At 42.5% G+C, this 21,912-nt stretch overlaps 1 protein-coding gene across 3 annotated transcripts in view; it reads left to right on the forward strand.

Annotated features, from left to right (window-relative positions):
- Positions 1-21,912, forward strand: part of immp2l (inner mitochondrial membrane peptidase subunit 2) — a 539,159-nt gene that overhangs the window by 389,144 nt on the left and 128,103 nt on the right. For all 3 annotated transcript variants that reach the window (XM_078219904.1, XM_078219906.1, XM_078219905.1), the window contains one exon: positions 5,087-5,189. In XM_078219904.1, the coding sequence (XP_078076030.1) occupies positions 5,087-5,189 (103 nt within the window). The remainder of the gene's footprint in view (positions 1-5,086; positions 5,190-21,912) is intronic.

The raw sequence follows: 21,912 nt of genomic DNA on the forward strand, positions 1-21,912 counted from the left end.
ACTAACCACTGTGCCACCATGCCGCCCAAAAATAGGGACATTAAGGAAAAGTCCATTCACAAAGTCAGTCAGTCCAGAGATTTCCAGAATCTTGTGAAATGTTGCAATTCCATTCAGGGTCCTTCAGCAACCAATGAATCCGGTCCTGCAGAAGCAAAAGGCAAACTCATTAGCTTGGTCAATGTCTTCCCCAGTGGCATCTTCCTCCTCAGCTACAGAAGCTGGAGGTTGCCTTGGCTCCAGAAAGGCCACAGGTATCCTTGGTTCCATAGCTGGTACACGAGTCCACAGCAGGGTACACCATTCTTCCTCAAATCATAGAATCATAGAAACCCGACAGTGCAGAAAGAGGCCATCTGGCCCATCGAGTCTGCACCGACTACAATCCCACCCAGGCCCTACCCGCATATCCCTACACATTTACCCGTTAATCCCTCTAATTTACGCATCTCAGGACACTAAGGGGCAATTTTAGCATGGCCAATCAACCTAACCCGCACATCTTTGGACTGTGGGAGGAAACCGGAGCACCCGGAGGAAACCCACGCAGACACGAGGAGAATGTGCAAACTCCACACAGACAGTGACCCAAGCCGGGAATCGAACCCAGGTCCCTGGAGCTGTGAATCAGCAGTGCTAACCAAAATGATCCACATTCTTTTCACACGGTGACCTTGTACTTCCAACATGTGCAAAATTGCTCCCGCTCTCGCTACAATTCTTTCTGATACCCAAGTCAGTCCACAAAGTTCCTCACCATGGCTAGATCATTGACCTTCAATGCCTCCTTTCTTCAAGTCGTGGTGTTCTTTCTGGGAGGCTTGATCACAAGGCCTGCATAGGGTTATCCCTTAAAGGGGCCACATTACCACAGGCATATTATTGATACATAGATATTTTTGTGTGACTATTGCTGGTGGGTGCTGGAAAGCTGAGGGTAGGAAATAGGAGAAATAACTGGCTTCAATCTTGGATGGGAAATGCTGGGGGGAGTGGGCATCTCCATCGGTAGCCTCCTTCTGACTGGGGGCATTCTGCCCTCAGAGTGGACAACTAATGACTTCCCTCCACAACCCTCACACCAACACTCCCCACCATTGCGACCGTCCTTTCTGAATCTACCCTGTCTAACCCTGTTAGAATTTTATAAGTTTCTATGAGATCCCATCTCACTCTTCTAACCTCTTCTAACCTCCAACTTAGTCTCTCCTCATATGACAGACCTGTCATCCCAGGAATCAGTCTGGTAAAGCTTCGCTGTACTCCCTCTATAGCAAGGACATCCTTCCTCAGATAAGGATACCGAAACTGCACGCAATATTCCAGGTGTGGCCTCACCAACACCCAATACATTTGCAGCAAAACATCCTCATCCCTACACTCAAATCCTCTTGCTGTGAAGGCCAACATACTATTTGCCTTCTTTACTGCTAGCTGTACCTGCACACTTACTTTCAGTGACTGATGAACAAGGCAGAGGGATCTGGGTGTACAAGTACACCCTAGGTCTCGCTGAGTATCCAATTTACACCCATTCAATTAATAATCTGTCTTCCTATTATTGCTACCAAAGTGGATAACCTCACATTTATCCATATTATACTGCATCTGCCATGCATTTGCCTACACACTCAGCCTGTCAAAATCACGCTGAAGCATCTTTACATCCTCCTCACCCTCCTAACCAACTTTGTATCATCTTCAATTCCCTCTTCCAAATCATTAATATATAATGTGAACAGTTGAGGTCCCAGCACAGATACTGCCAATCAGAAAAAGACCCATTTATGCCAACTCTTTGCTTTCTATCTGCGAACCAGCTTTCTATCCATTTCAAGACATTACCTGCAACCCCATGTGCTTTAACTTTACATAGTAGTCTATTATGTGAGACCTTGTCGAAAGCCTTCTGAAAGTCTAAATAAGCCACATCCACTGTTTCTCCTGCAAACCGAAATGTTTCTAAAACATCTCATCGTCAGCTTACTGGAGCTGCAAATCAGAGATAATCTCCACAGACTAGTTGAATATGATTAAATTTGTTTTCAGCTCTGAGCTCAACCATATTGCTCCCCTTGTTGAGAATGCCTGAGTGACAGTCTCCATGGCAAGTTATGTGAAATCCAACACCAACCACCAAAGTTTCCATCAACATTTATCAACTTCATTAGCTAAACCTTCAAAAGCTTATCCCTGGAGAAGTCACTGGTCCTTGCTGGTTTAATCAGCTTGGTTCTCAAAATCCTATCTGAGGAATAAACTGCTTCCCTGGATCATCTGTTCCCACCTGAATATAAAGCAGCCAACATATTGGCACCCACAAGAGCCAATCATATTGCAGACTTCTTTCCTTATTTTTAAATTCATAGAAACTAGAGTGAATTACAGTGGGAATTACCCGATTTTGCCTCAATTCAGCTTCAGAGAAAACTGGTTCACTTATGACCTCCAACTCTTAATCTAGACGTGAAATTATTATAATAATTCTCATTATGTCTGGATCCTTTGACAAGACATGACTCCTCAGCTTCCTTGAGAAGTTAATCTTCTATGATACATCCGGTGAACTATTTGACCCTCACAGTAAAGGACAGAACATGATAAATGCACGTTCGACTTGATGTCTGAACATCTACTTATCCTTAAAGGGCATTTGTTTGGCACCATTAATTTTTCCATTTCTTCAGTGCGGTATTGATGCCATCACAATTTTTGTTTTGTTTGCCAATAAAACCCCTTAAAACTGTTGAACTCCTATCTGAAAAACAAGCACTGAATCATTAGAAGCAGATACAAATTTAAATGGATAGTGGATTATCTTCGGAGCCCAGATGTGAATAGCTAAAAAAGATTCATTGTTATTAATTCACTTAATAAATTGTTAAATCTGTATCGCAGTCTGAGAATGAAATGAAGACAAAGTGAATTCAGAAGGGATTTTAGATAAATTATACAAAACAAGGACATTTTCCAGATGCACTGTTTTATGTGGTAGGAATGTTATACATTGCCGTATCAAGCACGGTATTACTTTGCTTTTGAAGCTCAATTGCTGTTAAGTAAACACTGTTTGAGGTCAGGATTTATTGCTCTTCAAAGTGCAAGAGCAGATTCTGATTTTCCTTGTTTTATGTTGTAACTGATAAACTCCACCAAGGTTAAAATATTCTGATGTCTTTGTTAATTTCAATGGCTGAGGGAATAATACATCATGAGACAAATTTGCAAAATGATGAAGATATGTAGCAGAAAATGCACAGTTTCATCTTATCATACTGAAGAAAGTTAAATGTGGCAAATTTAATTTTGCAACATATTTTTAGTGTAATGCCCGTAATGGTAGTGGCGTAGCGGTAATGTACTGAACTAGTAAAGCACAAGCCCTGGCTACTGCTTTGGGGATCATGATGTGGAGGTGCCGGCGTTGGACTGGGGTAAACACAGTAAGAAGTTTAACAACACCAGGTTAAAGTTCAACAGGTTTATTTAGTAGCAAAAACCACACAAGCTTTCGGAGCCTTAAGCCCCTTCTTCAGGTGAGTGGGAATTCTGTTCATAAACAGGGCATATAAAGACACAAACTCAATTTACATGAATAATGGTTGGAATGCGAATACTTACAGCTAATCAAGTCTTTAAGATACAAACAATGTGAGTGGAGAGAGTATCAAGACAGGCTAAAGAGATGTGTATTGTCTCCAGACAGGACAGCCAGTGAGACTCTGCAGGTCCAGGCAAGCTGTGGGGATTACAAATAGTGTGACAGGAACCCAATATCCCGGTTGAGGCTGTCCTCATGTGTGCGGAACTTGGCTATCAATTTCTGCTCAGCGACTTTGCACTGTCGTGTGTCGTGAAGGCCGCGGTCACGAGCATTTGGCCTCTGATATTCGGGTAAGTGTGTTCCAAGGCGGCCTTCACAATACACAACGGCGCAGAGTCGCTGAGCAGAAACTGAGAGCCAAGTTCCGCACACATGAGGACGGTCTCAACCGGGATATTGGGTTCATGTCACACTATTTGTAATCCCCACAGCTTGCCTGGACCTGCAGAGTCTCATTGGCTGTCCTGTCTGGAGACAATAAACATCTCTTTAGCCTGTCTTGATGCTCTTTCCACTCACATTGTTTGTATCTTAAAGACTTGATTAGCTGTAAGTATTCGCATTCCAAACATTATTCATGTAAATTGAGTTTGTGTCTTAATATGCCCTGTTTGTGAACAGAATTCCCACTCACCTGAAGAAGGGGCTTGGAGCTCCGAAAGCTTGTGTGGCTTTTGCTACCAAATAAACCTGTTGGACTTTAACCTGGTGTTGTTACTATATTGCTTTGGGGACACATTCAAATCCCACCATGGCAGCTTGTGGAATTTAAATTCACTTAATAAATATGGAATTTAAACTAATCTCAGTAACAGTTACCATGAAAGTATCATTGATTGTCATAAAACCCCATCTGCTTTGCTAACGTCCTTTTGCGAAGGAAAACTGGCATCATTTTAGGTGAAGGGGTGTTAAATTTAAAACCGAAATGAGGAGGACTTACTTCACTCAAAGGTTTGTGAATCTATGGAATTCTCTACGCCAGATTACACGGAACACCAGGACATGAAGCAGATTTAAGGAGGGGATAGATAGGTTTTTAATTAGTAGAGGGATGAAGGGTTAAGTGGAGCGTGCAGGAAGGTGGAAATGAGATCAGCCATGATCCTATTGAATGGTGGAGCAGGCTCAAGGGGCTGAATTGCTTCTAGTTCTTATTTTCTTATGTTCTACCTAGTCTGGTCTACATGAGAGTTCAGATCCACAGCAGTTTAGTTGACTCTGACCTGCCCTCTGACATGGCCTAGCTCCGCTCAATTCAAGGACAATTAAGAATGAGCAACAAATGCTGGCCTTGGCAACAATGCCCACATCCCATGCAAGAATATATAAAAATATTTTATATCTCAGTCAATAGAGTGGACAAAACAATTTTTCTTATTATTATAAAATGGTAATATATATAACAATGAAAGAATGCAGTGCAATACTTAAAACATACAGTTTTTTAAAGGATAACAATTTGTTCGTTATATTTTACAGAACTATGGGATACAGGAACAGATACATAAAGATTCCCAATGGGCACCTATGGATCGAGGGTGATCACCACGGCCACAGCTTCGACAGCAATGCTTTTGGACCTGTAAGTTTATCTTTTATCTCGTTCTCCTTTTCTTCATCCAGTCTGTTAAACGAATGTTGCATTTGCAGCAATCCAGATTGTGAAATAATGGAAGACGTAATTCAAATAGATTCTGCAAATTGTTCAGCTAGCTTCGTACACATAATTTGAAACTCGGTGTCTTTTAATGGGCATAGAATGATATTTTGATGCGTTACATTTCCATTTGACTACTTATTGGATTTCTGTAAAGCATGGAAAGTTATTGTCGAAATTGTAAAACGAATTAGTGTTGTTTAATAAAGGTTCACAAATCCTAAAACAGACCCTTCCCAATAATTAAATAAACAAATAGAGTATTGCGGCATGTACACTGGAGACAAACATCTCGAGGTGAAAATTTATATTTATCACAATTATTCTGTGATTTCCTCAAAAAATTCATTACTGGAGCATAACCTGTCCCTTTAGTAATATATCCTGACTTTTATTAATTAGTCCACGCCTCTCTTAAATGTTCACTAATTTTATCCCATATTGTGGATTTTTAAAGTTAGACCAATCACATAATTGACATTAATTCACCTCTGATCTGCTGGGTTCTCATTTTCCTGTTTATTAAACAAGAAATAAGTCCTTCGATGGTATTCCAGCTTTCAAAGACATTATAGAAAATTATGTTCATTCCTCCATTGTTTCTTCCCAACCAAGCATAGATGAGTTTACCAGTGGGAAAAATGACTCTCTGCATTACATTTATATTCCTCCTCCCCATGAGCATCCAGAACTTGATAGAGGCCAATTGAATAACAATCATCATTTTTGTTTGAGATTTACAGTATCACATCCAAAGGGTGGCTGATGATAGCAGTAAAGGAGTGAAGTTGAGGAGTATGAAAATCCCATAATATTTGTTCCTTCTCAAATCCCTTTCCTGTACCTTCCAACACTAAATGTGAAGAGTTCATGGATTTCTTCATGTGTAATTCTGAGGCCTGAATTTTGGTGCAGACAGAAATTGTGTCTGACTTAGCCAAAATGACAGTGTATATCCTGCCACTGCTCCTGACCCCACCATTTTACAATGGGGTGGGGAAGTGGAGAATGGGGAGGTTGCACTTTGCACATCCGTGGTTCACCCGAGGCAGGTACATATGTTAATGTGCAGCTGCCTACAGTCAGATCCTATTTTCATTCGTGGGATATCCAAAAGACAACTTATGCGCTTTACAACTATCAGGAGAAGGTTAGCGGAGCTCTTTAAGGAGGTAGGGCACCCTTTTAGAGAGTAAGGTATCTTTTGCATATCGTCCCAGGACACCTGGGAAAGGTGAGGTGCCCTTTGGGATTGTTAAAAGTGGACGTGAACGTGCACATAAAACATGGATGAACTGTGAAGGTAGCTGTCAAACTGTCAAGGAATTTAAATCTCCTGCCCTGTAAATATTTGGAAAAAGTCTGTGGTGTTAAAAAAAACATTACTTGCTACTTCACTCCATCTGTTGTCTTAAGACTAAAGGTTATTATTAGAAGATTAATGCTGTATGATTGATTTAATAACCTACCATCACAGTTGTGCCTCTTGGTTCCATTTGACACCTCCAAGCGCTTATAAAATTTTTGGAGTGATACTATCAGTACAGCTGCTTGTTGTTATTTAGGGGTGAAGTGGTTGAGGGAATTTAAATGTAGTGAATCAACTAAGAGTGTTTATTTAAAATAGTGAATTCACCAATAGACCCTTGGAAATTTATTTTATTTCCTCTGAGCATGGGTGTGGTCATGATGGATCCGGGATGAATGGGCATGGCGGGTCGAAGGGCAAAAATTGGTGTATGGGTGGCATAGGTTGGCATGGGCCAATCTAAGGATAATCGACTTGGTTAAGGGGCAGTTGGACTATAGAGGGAAATCGAGGTAGATGGAGTGGCCTGGGTTGGAATAGGGACTATAAAAGGGGGTGATGGTGGGCATGAAATGGCATGGGTTGGCATGGTGGGGCAAGGTGAGTGTGTTGTGGTGAGGGCTAGAGGACTGTTTTGTTTTTATAGTCAAACTGCCTGATAGCTGAGGCTGGCCTTTCACACATGCTACCTCCGCACCTGGAGTCCCTCTGATGGCACCAAACAGTTTAAGAAGTCTCACAACACCAGGTTAAAGTCCAACAGGTTTATTTGGTAGCACAAGCCACAAGCTTTCGGAGCACTGCCCCTTCATCAGGTGAGTGGGAGTTGTGTTCACCAAACAGGGCATATATAGACAAACTCAATTTACAAGATAATGGTTGGAATGCGAGTCTTTACAGGTAATCAAGTCTTAAAGGTACAGACAATGTGAGTGAAGAGAGAGTTAAGCACAGGTTAAAGAGATGTGTATTGTCTCCAGCCAGGACAGTTAGTGAGATTTTGCAAGCCCAGGCAAGTCATGGGGGTTACAGATAGTGTGACATGCACCCAATATCTCGGTTGAGGCTGTCCTCATGTGTGCGGAACTTGGCTATCAGTTTCTGCTCAGCGATTCTGCGTTGTCGTGTGTCGTGAAGGCCGCCTTGGAGAACGCTTACCCGAAGATCTTCCTTGGCCTTGCCTGGGCTTGCAAAATCTTACTAACTGTCCTGGCTGAGGACAATACACATCTCTTTAACCTGTGCTTAACCCTCTCTCCACACACATTGTCTGTACCTTTTAAGACTTGATCACCTGTAAAGACTCACATTCCAACCATTATCTTGTAAATTGAGTTTGTGTCTATATATGCCCTGTTTGTGAACACAACTCCCACTCACCTGATGATGGGGCAGTGCTCTGAAAGCTTGTGGCCAATAAACCTGTTGGATTTTAACCTGGTGTCGTGAGACTTCTTACTGTGCTTACCCCAGTCCAACGCCGGCATCTCCACATCATGGCTGCCAAGCAGTTACCAGGGTTGGCAGCCACAACTCCCACTACACCCCATCTCCTGGAATGAAAATCAGAACTTGCGGGCTGTTTTTCACAATTTGGGTTCATGGAGCTAGGAATTCTCTAACACTGTGCACCCAACAGAGCAAACATTCAGGGCTGGGACTACGAGGCTAATCCTTTTCTCAGGCCCCTTGCTAATTCCTGCCTCTTCAAAAAGTCAACCTTTAGCTTGTAAACCTTCTTTGAACAATGTGATTATAAAATTAATTTGGTTCAAAGTAATAATCCTGCCACACCATAATTTGAATAATATGTGTAGAATTGTGAAATTTTCTTTTGGCTGATCTTATTTTCCAATATGAACACATCTTTGTTCCTTGTAACTCAACTTAATGCATGATGAGAACAACCTATCGTGCCATTTACTAAAAAAGAATGAACTGCATAGCATTAGTGTTTTCAACCAAAAGGTGCCATTACATTTGCAACAACAATATAAAACCACATATTACAATCTGTTTCTGTTTCGTTTACAATAATAAAGCTCACTACTTTACAGTTTGATAGCTGTTCAGTTAGACTGTGTACTTTAGCTTTGTACGTGGGGAGATAGCAGCATAGTGGTAATGTCACTGGACAAGTATCCAGAGGCCTAGGCTAATGCTTTTGGGCATGGCTTAAAATCCCACCATGGCAGCTGGTGGAAAAATCAATTAATTAAAACTCTGGAATTGAAAGCTAGTCTCAGTAATGGTGAGAATGCAGCTATCATCTGTTGTGTGTGCCATTATAATGTAAAGGTGCTTCTCAGAGCAAAGGATAATGTGGGACTGGAGAATAACACTGCCCATGGTATGATGTACAGAGTCACATGGTAATAGACTCGTATAAATAACAATGTAGAAGGAACCTAAATGGGAACAGCATTATGCATGGGAGTAATTGGGATATTTACATAGTTAAGGATTACCAATAAATGGTTCATGTTTAAACATACAAGTCTCAAAATCTCAAATAACCTATATCTAATAAACTAATGTCCTTTAGGAAAGGAAATTTGTCTTTCCTATGTAATCCAGCCTACATGTTGTGCCAAATTGTTACTAGACAGACTGCAGCAGTTCAAGAAGGCAGCTCACCACCACCTCTTGGAGACAATTCGGAAAGGTGACAAATAGCGATCTTTCCATTGATGGTCACGTCCTATGGACGAATAAAAAAAAATCAAATGATCAGAGTTATGAAAGTGTCTGATCATTTCCTGAAGGAGAATTCCTACATACTGTTCAACATTATCTACCATTTAAGGCAGTTTTTTTTAATGGCAGGAACATTTTAAATCAGCATTTGCCTCGAGTTCTTCATTGCTTTAAGAGGAATATTTGCATTATATAGTTTTAATCTTTTAAAGCATTACTTCTTTCGATGAGAAATAATGGAATAGCAAATGCCCGATGGAATAGTTTGAAGGATTTCAAGCTTATTAAATTGAAGTACTACTTTTACTTCAAAATACACTGCAACTTAAAAAGTATATATACTCAGTGGTGATAGAATCTATAATGTAATGATGAGGTCAGTGGTGAATGAACACAACTTACCATTCGCTATATTTGCAGCTGCCCACAGACATTTTGTGGGGTTCTTGTACAGCAATTTGTAGTAATTAGAGAGCTGTTTCAGTGTAACATTGTCTACAGGAGATTTGGGGCCTGTGTCAAATGGCCAAGCAGCAATATGTCTCTTCAGCCAATCAGATTGAGAAATCATTATTCAAACCAGGAAGAGTAAGGCTAGGCTATTTAATCCAATGTAAAATCATGTATAAAGGGAGCAAAATAAAGAGAGGAAAAGGCAAATGCATTTTAAAGAGAAAGGTGAAAGAGACAAAAACGGTAAAAGAAAAATATAGGGTGTGATTCACCTGAATCAGCTTCAAGTGCCCACTGCCCAAACCAAAGTGTTTCCTGTTGACGTCAGCAACCCCTGTCGGGTGGGATTTGCCCACCTGATCGATTGATCGATGCGTATTTACTCATCATGGGAAACATGACCCAACTTTTCTGAGATTGAGGTGTCGTTTTTAAAGGGCGCCCCAATCTCAACGTTTAGACACAGCCCCCCCCCACCCCCCCGCCTCTCACAATGGAACAGGCACGCCCCCTGCTGACCAGGGGAGCACCCGCAACCCGTCAACACAAAGGGGACCCTTTTCCCACCCCCCCAAGAAAACGGAGAGAATGGGTCAACTCCCCCCTACACTACACAGGCATGAGGGTGATGATCCCACCAAAGGTTCCCCCTCCAGGCCCTGCCCCTTGGCCGTGCTAACCTTGCACTTGCCTCATGTATCTGAGTACTGACACCCTGGCAGTGACACTCTGATCTGGTGTGTTGGACTTTGAGGTGGGGAGGTAAGTGCCCAGGTGCTCCTCTGCCGCTGCGAGGCTGCAGAGGGAGGGTCGCCCAAGGGACCTGAGAGTTGGAGGTACTCGGGCTAGTGGCAAGGGACTGCCCTTGGGGCTCTCCTTGGGGTGGGGGGGGGGGGGGGCGGGGGGGTGTTCTTGTGGCTGGACTTCCGCTTTTAGTCCTGGGAAACCTGAAGATCACTTTTGGCATGGTGATTTTCACTCTTCCTTTTAACACACTTGCTGCAATATCCGGCATTCACATGTGCACAGGTAAATGTGGAAATTGAGTGCTAGAAGTTTCTGTCTGATTTGCTGTACACCAATGGAGTGTGCTGAACACCTCACCATTGTTCCTAGTGCAAAATCATGAGCCTGTGTTTTCTAAATTTCAAAGCTAATCCAACAATTTTCTTTGACAAATTTGGCTGTTGTGGAACGATATTCTCTGTGATTTTGATCAGCAGGACCTCTGGGGTAAAATTAAATTGACTGAATTCGGAGCAGCAGTCACAACATTGCAGCAATAGCTCGTATGTGCGTTGCATTCCTCCGGTTTGTTACATGTTCCATTTCAGAGCGCATCTACTTCAGCCCTGAGATGAACGACCAACATTTTAAAAGATTTTTCTGTGTAATTAGAACATAGAACATAGAACAGTACAGCACAGAACAGGCCCTTCGGCCCACGATGTTGTGCCGACCTTCATCTGAAACCAAGATCAAGCTATCCCACTCCCTACCATCCTGGTGTGCTCCATGTGCCTATCCAATAACCGCTTAAATGTTCCTAAAGTGTCTGATTCCACTATCACTGCAGGCAGTCCATTAAGTGAAAAGTTTTACTCTGCAACACTGAGTCACTCCCTCGAGAAGGACGGTGGGAAATATAGTTGAGAAGCAGCGTTACCACTGACCCACCGGACATTTTTTGCAGTAATTTTAAATTATTTCTGTGGATAGAAAATAGAAGCAAAAATGCTTAATTTTAACATCTGAGAGTCTCATAATTCAACAATGCTCAAAGGAAAACCTTTAATTCTTCTTGTAAAAGGGGATTGATTCTTGTCAAAGCTATTTGATCCATGATTTTTAAGTCTGGTGTTGCACAGTTGAACATTGGCTTTAAATAGTGCACTGCATTCACGTCTAGGTTATTATTTTGATACTGATCGATATGACATGTACAGGAACTAATTTCTCTGGAGGAAGACTAGTTTGAAAGCTGGCTTCATCGTTGACATTGCTACCTTCAAAGTTTCTTTATCTGTGAAAAGGCAAGGTCACCGATATATTCTATATATAATATATATATTAATTTTATATATGAGGTGGGGGGGAGTCTAGCTTATATAAACTGAATTTTCCATGAATCTTAAAAACGCCACCTGAATTCTTCAGAGAACCACTGTGATAATAATAGAACATTTTAAAAGTGATTCATATTTTCAACTTTTGTAATCTTTGAATGACACAGAAAAGAGAACGGTGGCGATTCTCCCCCAAAAAATTCTAAGTGTCGAATTAGCAGAAAAACTGGAGTATGTTCCACTTTTTTTTTCAGCTGGAATTTCAAAATGAATCTCCCGCACTCTGTGCACTACAGAGAGCCCGAGCGTGATTCATGTGAAAAATCAGTGGACGGGGCCTATTCCCGCTGGAGAGGCTGGTGGCCTAGCGCTGAGCGGGCCACTGCGCATGCGCCGATCTGTCATAGTGCAGATCGCCACATGTGCAGTAGCCCCACACTGCCCGCTTCCCGATCGCTGGCCAGCCCCACGATCCTGCAATGCTGCCCCTGCGATCCCCCCCACGGCACCCGATCACTGGCCCCCAAATGTGTCTGGGCCAGCCTCGCTCCACTCCCTCACCCCCCTCTCCCGGTAATCCCGATCTCCCAATGCTCCCCCACCCCTCATGGGCAGACCTGAACCACCCCACCCCCCTCTCCCGCAGGCCCGATCACTGTCATCCCTCCCTCTGTCACTGATCCCTGTGCAGTGTGGCAGTCTGACCTCCACCTTCCCACTGATCTCCCCTCTACAGAGGCCCCACCCCAATAGGACCCACCCCCATTAGGCCCCACCCCTTGGCACTGCCCGGTGCTCTGTGGGCAGTGCCATGGTGCCCCCTAGACATTGACACTTTGCCCCTTGGGCAGTACCAGAGGGCCAGACTGGCATTGCTAAGCTGGCAATGCCCGGGGGCATCCCCCATTACCCCCAACCTCCTGGCCCTCTTCACTCCAAGTGGGGTTGGGCCACCAGAGGGGAGCTATTGTAAACCCCGCTAGAGTGAAACACTCCTGGCTGGGGTGGGGGAGATGCTAGTGGGCCTGGAGACCTCAGTCTCCGGGCCCACTAATCAGATGTAAAATATATTGAAATGAACAGTGAAATAATTTATGCAGCTCCATGTTGATTTTTGGCGCAGAGCTGATGGCGCCCGGAGACTCGCGGAGGCTATGGTGCCCAGCTGGGAGCCTGCAAAACGGCCTCCACTTCAATCTCCCAACATCTTTTGGATCAAAAGTAACATCACAGACCCAGGATAAACTTTTCTTTTGAAAAGAAAATGGCCAATTATGTGGTCCTGTAGATGCTATTTCATTTTCTGGACTGCAATGAGAACCAGCACAGTTTATAGTTCAAGAAAATGTTTCTGCTGCTGATTCCAATCCATTGATTTTGTACCTCAGCAGAAGGCATATTTAGAATGAAATTACCCAAGACACTTCACAGAGTGGTAACTAACATCTTGGTCAAAATGGTCTGTTTTAAGGAGGGTCCTGAAGAACTATACAGAGGTGAAGAGATACAGAAGTTTAGGGACAGAATTTTGGAGCTTGATGATGACATGGCCCCCCGTGGTGGGGTAAAGTCCCAAAATGGGCATTAGGGGAGCTGGAAGAACACAGAGTTAGAACCATAGAACCCCTACAGTGCAGAAGAGAGCATTTGGCCCATCGGGTCTGCACCAACTCGCCAACAGAGTACCCAACACTGGCAACCTCCCCCCCACCCCCCCTCCCCCCGCCAACCCAACAGCTTTAACTGGACGGATTGAGCAAGAGGGGGATTTCTTTTGGGGGTTGCCTGTACCCATGAGAAGTACACCCACAAGACCATATCCTTCTTTTAATCCTTCTGTCCTGGCCTCTCAAAACCAACTCTCTCATTTCCCCCCCTTACCAGGCTTGTTACCCTTGCTGATACCCTCCTCTTCTTAGCGGTCTGGCTGTAGTCCCAGTAGTGGCTACTGCTCAAACCTGGCATTGCTGGGACTACAGAACTGTTGGCTAACTAAGTGACTGGCAGCTCTCTAAGGTGGGACTTCTTACCCAGATGCACAGGACAAGAAGCAGCTTTCGATCACATAAACAATGAGTGACAACAATGCCAGTACTGAGGTGCTATGCTGCCATAGCTGAAGTCACTCTGCACTGTGATGCCACTGAAACTTGGACTTGGAACAGGCCTCATGCAGCAATGTCAACCAGTTGTATTCGCATCCAGAGCATTAATGCATGAATGACACCACACACAGATTGAGAAGGGGTGCCTGACTATTGTCTTTGCTTGTGAACATTTTAACCAGTGCCTGTTTGGGAGAGAGGAAATAATGGTGGAGCCTCTTCAAACCAGCTTTCTCAAACCGCTTCTGTCTGCTCTGAAGCACCTGCAAAAGATATTATGTTTGCAGAGAAATCATTTGGAAGTTAACTATAAACAAGAGAAGCAGATGTATATCATCGACATGCTGTGAAGAGTCGCACTCCCTTTGAAAAAAGTTGAAGATGCTAGTATAGAGTGCAAAATTTCCAGAGTCAATGAGAAACAACAACACATCATACTCTAGAGAGCAAAGATATTAAATCTAACCGACAAGCGTGATCAAGTAAACTATGCAACACAATGAAACTCTTCAAGTGCTACAGGAAGTACTGATGAAGGGATGGGCTGAAGCCATTATGGACACAGCTATTGCTGTAAGAGGGAATTGAAAATACAGAGGTGAAATGATTGCCCAAAGTGGCATCTTGTACAAAGAAATGGGAGTCACCACCCTCAAAGTATAAATCGTGCAATATAAATTGTAGTTCCCTTTAGAATTGGTATTCTTTGAATCAGTCCTGATGAGTTCAAGATGAAAAGCTTCAACAGCATGTCTCTTTTCTCAGCAATACTCAAGTTCTGTCCTACCAAATGACTATTTAATCCATGGTTCAAATTTTAACTCACTTCCGTACTTCATTACCTCCTATGCTGTACCTAACATGCTGTCATATCCTGTCATGTAATGGCCCATATTCTTCCCCTGTGTTACTGACCCCAAAAAAACAAGAAATACTTGGCATTAATAATGGAGATCGGGCCTCAGAGACTGCGAACTACAGGTCCCAGTGGACCTCCTGTGGTTTATGCACATGCATCGGCCCTGGAGATCTTTCCTCCTTTGAAATCTTTCGCTTCTGCGCAAATGCTGGCCAGAGAATGGCCGCACACACACACTTAAGGTTATTCCCACCTCAGGCTGGGAACTGGCTCTGCCCACAGCAAACCGCTGTTAACAAAGAAGCACAGAAAAGCAGGATGTGAGCTCCAGAGGGAAGATTTACCAAAATAGAAGAAAGTCCTAGAAACCAGGGAGTGGGACAAAGGAAAGCCCCCAAGACAAGGGTTAAAGTAGGGAAAAGGATGGGGACTGAAAACAGGTCCTGTTCAGCGAAGTTAAGAGTGAGGAGCAATGAAAGGCTCCAAGTTTAAAGGGAGAAAGCTGCAAGAAATAAACTTAAAGCAAAATAGGCTTGCGGGAAACCAAAAGATCCAAGGAAAAAGTTGATGGTCTGTAATTCTTTACTGCAAACTATTTACTGTGAAACAGTACTGTTCTGTTATCACAGCTGGGTATCTGAGAGGTTATGTGAATTGTGAGGCTTGAACGCACATGGCGATTCATGGGACAGGAACATCATAAGGAGAGGTGGAAACCCTGGAGGTGGATCCTTGGTGAAAACATCCAAGAGAAAGTGTCATTGGGGAGAAGATTCCAAGGCATGTTCTTCAAGAGCGGAGAGTAGAAATTCCCATTTGAAAGATAGAGTTCCAGTGAGCTGAGTTGGCTCATACTGTGACAAGCCTCTGAGGATGTTGCTGAGAAATTCATAGCAGTGTTTTGAATGGCATCTGCCATTTTGTTTCAAAGTGTGGGGTGTCTGACCACAGTTTCTGTTGGTTTACATGGACTGTGTACTTACTGAGAACATTAGAATATAAGATAACTTTTATAAATTGTTCTATCCTGACCAATCAGCATGTACCTGTAAAAGTATAATTGGGGTAAAGGAGTAGTGTAATATAATTCATATTGTTCAATAAATGGTTTATTCTTTTGCTAAAAGTTCAGCAGTTGACTCCTGTGACTCTGTTCAATATCTGCCCTCCACGATGTATCAAGTGGGGTTCTACCCAGAGATCTGACTTGCCTCTTAGTAACATCAGCTGGGATCATAACACTTGTGTTAACTCCCACGTTGCTACCATCCATGTCCTATAATCCTAAGTCTTCCAGCCCTTCAGCCTTCCCTTTCCCAGCAATTTCAAGCAGACCAAGTGAGGCGCATACTGATAATCTGTCCTGGCTCGGTCATATCTAGTCCTTGCTAATCTTTGCAATGAACATGATTGTGTTCCTCTATGACATAGTTGGGACCTGTCGCTACAATGGTGATCAAATTCTGCACTTGGGACAGCAATACTTTTGGTAGACAACATGATTCTCATTGGGTTCCCCATGTGGATCTAAGCAGAATGCTTTGTTTTTATGTTCACTTAAACCACGATTTTTAGGAAATTCCAAGTTATTCTGTCACAAGGAAAGAGGAGTTTAGATAACTCAGTGATGAAGTAATGAGGTGAGGTAGCTAGACCCTAAACTCTGACATCTTATTGATATCTTACCGTGATGATTTGAATAATGGATGGTGTTAGTCAAAAAGGCTGAGCTAGATGACCAGTATTGATCCTTTATGTGGGATCACAGCATGCTAGTGAGAGCATGGGAGAAATCAAGCACTAAAATGGATTACATTTGGGATGGGGATTTAGTGCAGGTGGGTATAGTTATTTGGGTATGGAGGTGGTTGGGTGAGGGTGGGGTTGGGGGAGGGATGGTAGGAGGGTGGCAGTTGCATGGATGAGGTTCCAGCGATACCTGATCATAAAGGGGCCTTTGGGTAAGATTGAAAAAAATCCTATTTGTGTTTGAGAAATGCCTCTAATTGAAGAATAATGATGAAAGACGGCAATTTTACTTTTAGTGAACTTGTGCAGTATGTCTAATTGAAATATGTGCGAACTAAACGATGCCCAACATATAATACTTGCAGGAGTCATATCTTTCAATAAAAATTCCTTCAATAACAGGGCCATTTTTAATTTTAAAAATCAAATGTAGATGTGCACCCATCGTTTTAATAATTTTCTGTTTGATTGTTTAATTACTGATGTTACATATGCATGCTTGACTGATGACAAGCATAAGAATTTCAGCACAAAGGGTCAGCTGACAGCTTTTTTATTTTAATTGGTAGTGATAGCAATTAGTGTCACTTACTTACAAATACATTACATTGATGCCTGCTTGACCAAATGGAACAACTTGATTTAAACGATTCCATTGCCAGTCTTTTGAATTGTTAGACTCCTTATGGAATCTCCTGGAAATGGGCACATTGTACAATTTTATAATATCTGAAATAATGCTGATTTTACTCTCACTGCTTATTCCACAGAAACAAAACAGTACAACATGTTGGGCTCAAAAAGATTTGGATCCCAGCATGGGTTGGTAGCGTCCCCATTTGAGTAAGAAGGTTGTGGATTCAAATCCCACTCCAGGTGCTGGATATTTGGCCTTCGACTGGCGTGGGATTTGGAGATAGGCAGGAGTTAAAAACTCATCCCACTGAGCCCAGTTCCATCCTGCCTCCAGGTCATTTTTGCGGAGGCAAGATTGGGGGCCAGCAGGGCTACCCACCCACAAGTGACGGGTTGCCATTCAAAACTAATGAAGGAGGCTGGCTAGGATTTTCCAATCGGCTTCCGGGTTCCTATAGATGACAGTGCCTTCCCCCCCCCCCCACCCCAAGTAGTGGGCAGGCTGCAGCCGTTCTTTAACAGAAAATTTTAATTAGTTGGTGAAAGGGCATCTCCATCTTGAAGTACCTCTCTCATACTTAATCTACCATTGCAGCCTGCTGCTTCTTTCAAGGAAAACTTCTGATTGGCTCTGCTATTTCAAGAGCCCGCCCTAAGGACAATTAATGTGTCTCCAGGACAATTAAAGGAGCATCCCATAAAAATTCCAAGGAATGATTGTTTCACCCCAGGCACAGGCTTGGGACCCAGAAACAATCCTGATCTCTGTTTCTCACCCTTGGAGGTGAAGTCCAGCCCCAGAACTTGAGTATAAAAATCTAGGCTGATATTACAAGAGGTGCCATGCTATCGGGGGTGCTGTCTTTCAGATGAGGCATTACTCCAAGGGCCAATTTTGAAGAAATACAGGACTTATCCACTTATACCACTCTTTAAATGCACGTCTTTTTTCCTTTCTTAAGTGCCAGCATACAGTGAGTCAGGAAATTTGTTACAAAAAATGGTTATGGGTCTTGGTAAGGGTATGGAGGTGGGGAGACGGAGGATGGATATACCCATGACACCACTTCCACTAGAAGACGCTGCATTGCACAAAATGTATTGAATTACATATATTCTACTGTACATTCCAATATCAAATATGATATTGGAATGGTTACATGTAGAAATAAATTGCTTTAAAATACGATACAAATACATGTAATCATGTTAAAGTATTCAACTTTAAATATGAATTAGAAGTTACATATATTCCATATTTAGAGTACAAAGGTGGAACTTCAAAAAATGCTGTACAAGGATTATGTTTAAGTAATAGATTGTACCTGGACAGATGATATCATTTATTAAATAGAACATGTTCCAAAACCAAATCTTTGTGGATTTCTAGCCTGTCTTTTTGAAAAGTAGATGTAAAAGTCCTAACTGTCGAGCTTTCTCTGAGATGGTTTGCGTCTCTGCTGTAGATCGTGGTAGTCGACCAACCCATTTCTCAGCGCCAAAAATCATGTTTTTGCATATGCTTGGTTTATAAATCAATCCGCTTTATCAGCCTTGCATTTGTAGTCAGCCTCAATTTTTCAGCCCACAAGTTAGCGGTGGCACAGTGGTTAGCACTGCTGCCTCACAGCACTAGGGTCCCGGGTTCAATCCTGGCTTGAGTCACTGTCTGTGCAGAGTTTGCACGTTCTCCCTGTGTCTGCGTGGGTTCCCTCCAAGTGCTCCCACAGTCCAAAAGACGTGCTGGTTAGGTGCATTGGCCATGCTAAATTCTCCCTCAGTGTACCCGAACAGGCGCCAGAGTGTGGCGACTAGGGAATTTTCACAGTAACTTCATTGCAGTGTAAGCTTACTTATGACAATAATAATAAATAAAAACCTTTTAACTAGTTGCACCGGGTCAAGCAAACAATACCGATTGTGCTGCAAAGATGTGCAAGAGTTTAAGACACGCTGACACCAAGCAGAACCCGCTTAATGAATGATAAAAATGGCAACCAGCCACACCGGCGGTTCACTTTTATTCTTGGCGTAAAAGTTGATCCCCATTTTTGGAGGGACTTTGAGTCTTCAAAGGTCGACCTTTACACCAACATCAACAGTTTGTGAATCTTTTCAACCTCAGAGGTTGTGATGATAGGTCAGTTTGGAGAAAGGGATAAGAGAAAGAGAAAGCAGAGGCTCCCCATTGCATGTGGTCCAGGATGAAGTCAGAGGTCGGGTCGAGATGTGGATGTAGCTGACAGTTGACCACGAGAGTCAATGAGTTTGGTAAAATGGCCTGGTACTGCAGGCTGAGGTAGAGGTTTCGTTTGACACGTGGCACGATGGTGTGTGTATTAGTGTGCCAGTCAGCTAGCAAGCAGGAAGTGGGGAGACTACATGCAATGCCAGCCATGAGTAGGAACAGAGTGGATAAATAATTACTGTATAGTGGGCTGAGGGGAATGTCATAAAATCAGGATAGTGAATTGGGGTAAAGCAGTGGCTGTTGGTTTGGGGAAAATGGGTATAAATTGGAGGTGTAGAGTTCTCAGGACCAGAGAGGATTTGTGGAGTCAAAATGGGCTCTTTGTTATAGTTGTTGGGTCTTGTCTCCCAACACACAGACACATATGGCTGATTGCACTTAAAATAAACTTGTGATTCCTCCTGAACTCAGGCTCTTAAGTGTATATCCTTTTATAGTCTCAAGGAAGCTTTTAGACTTCTGCAGTCAGGCAAATATTCCAAGCCAAAGAGAAACTTTGGCTTCTCCGACTGGTTTTTATCATGATTACTTTTAGACTTTTTCTTTATTTCTGTTGAATTTTTGTACACATCTAGGTGGACAATATCAGTGCTGGGAAATGGAACTTATCACCAATTCTATCACCCAACAACAAACACACCAACTTGTATTATACAATGCCTTTGTTGATATTGGATCCCTATGGGTTTGCACCAGCCTGATTTCTCTTCTGAAAAAGTGGGCTGCTTTGTCCTTGATGGTGTCAAGCTTCTTGAGTGTTGTTAGAGCTGCATTAATCCAGACAAGTGGAAAGTATTCCATCACACTCCTGACTTGCGCCTTGAAGATGATGGGTAGCCTTTGTGGAGTCAGGAGGTAAGTTACTTGCTTCAAGGTTCCTAGCCTTTGACCTGCTCTTGTAGCCACAGTATTTATATGGCTAGTCCAGTTCTGTTTCTGGTCAATGGTAACCCTCATACGAAGAGAGAAACCAACCAACTGGCTTTCGATGACAGTCTCCTTGCCTTGTCCCCACAAATCAGCATCTTTAATGCCTTTAGAATTTGATTTAAAAAGTGTTGCAAGTAGAAAGAAACGGGAATAAAGATCTGTGATGTACAACTGTGGTACTTTTTTAGGAATAAAAGAGACCGCAATAGTGAGAATTTCAGGAATTAGTAAAAATGGAAAAGGTCAATATTGAGCCAAAATAGAAAGGGAATCCTGCCACATTATTAATCATTGGTACAATTTAACTTGGAATACAGTGTGCACTTCTAGATGGCACAGTATTAAAAAGGAGCTATTGAAAAGATACAGAAGAGAATGACTAGAATGATAGAGGGGATGGAAGAATTGTATCATGAGGAGTGAATGTGTTAATTGGGCATGTACTCATTAAAAAAAAGAGGATTCAGAGGTGACATGATTGCTGATTTTAGAATTCTAAAGAGAGATCATGTAAATTATTTCCTGACCTTGTTACAGCCTTGGTTCAAACATGGACAAAAGAGCTGAACTCCAGAGGTGAGGTGAGAGTGACTGCCCTTGATATCACACTCAAATCCTGGAACTCCCTCCCTAACTGTGGGCATAGTACACTTCAGGGACGGCACCAGTTCAGGAAGGCAGGTAACTACCACCTTCACAAGGGCAACTAGGAGTGGGCAATAAATACTGACCTAGCTAGCAATGCCCACATCCTATGAATGAACTTAAAAAATCATGACCAGCTATTTCACCTTGTCCGGAGCATCAGAGCCAGAATATACAGCTTGTATTTGAATGGGAATTAGATAGATTTCTTGCAGAAAATAACATTTGGGGATAGAAGACATGAATAATTTGTGACATGGAAAGTGTAGCATGCTTGGAAGGAGCAGGTGATTTGGACCTGTAGGTCTCAAAGATTTCCATCCCTTGGAATATTCTTCACCTCATCTCTGAGTTTGTTGTAGACAAACTGCGAGAGACTGATTGCTTTAATTAATCAACAGCTCCATTGTGTTATGTGGCTATGAGGATGGTATAAGTTGAATGATGTGGACTTTTTGGTCTTTTTTCATCTCACAATTCTTATCTTCTTATGAAAAATGAAATAGAAAAGAAGTCTCAAGTAGACTTCAAAGCAGCATGAAAGCGAAACATACAAAACCTGTGAAAAATAAAAGAAAACAATACATTTTTAAAAACCTAACCCAGAGATATTGAAGGTTGTTGTCTTTAGGCGACAGGTAATTTTCTTTTTAGACTTAGATAATCATGAACAAGTATTTAGAATTATTACTGAGAAAAAATTAGTAGCAGCACATAAGAACATAAGAAATAGGAGCAGGAGTAGGCCATCTAGCCCCTCGAGCCTGCCCCACCATTCAATAAGATCATGGCTGATCTGATAGTGGTTTAGTTCCACATACCCGCCCGCTCCCCATAACCCTTAATTCCCTTATTGATCAGAAATCTATCTACCTGCGACTTAAACATATTTAACGAGGTAGCCTCCACTGCTTCAATGGGCAGAGAATTCCAGAGATTCACTACCCT

Source organism: Mustelus asterias, chromosome 9 (genome assembly GCF_964213995.1).
Source record: "Mustelus asterias chromosome 9, sMusAst1.hap1.1, whole genome shotgun sequence".
In the NCBI taxonomy this organism is placed as follows: domain Eukaryota; kingdom Metazoa; phylum Chordata; class Chondrichthyes; order Carcharhiniformes; family Triakidae; genus Mustelus; species Mustelus asterias.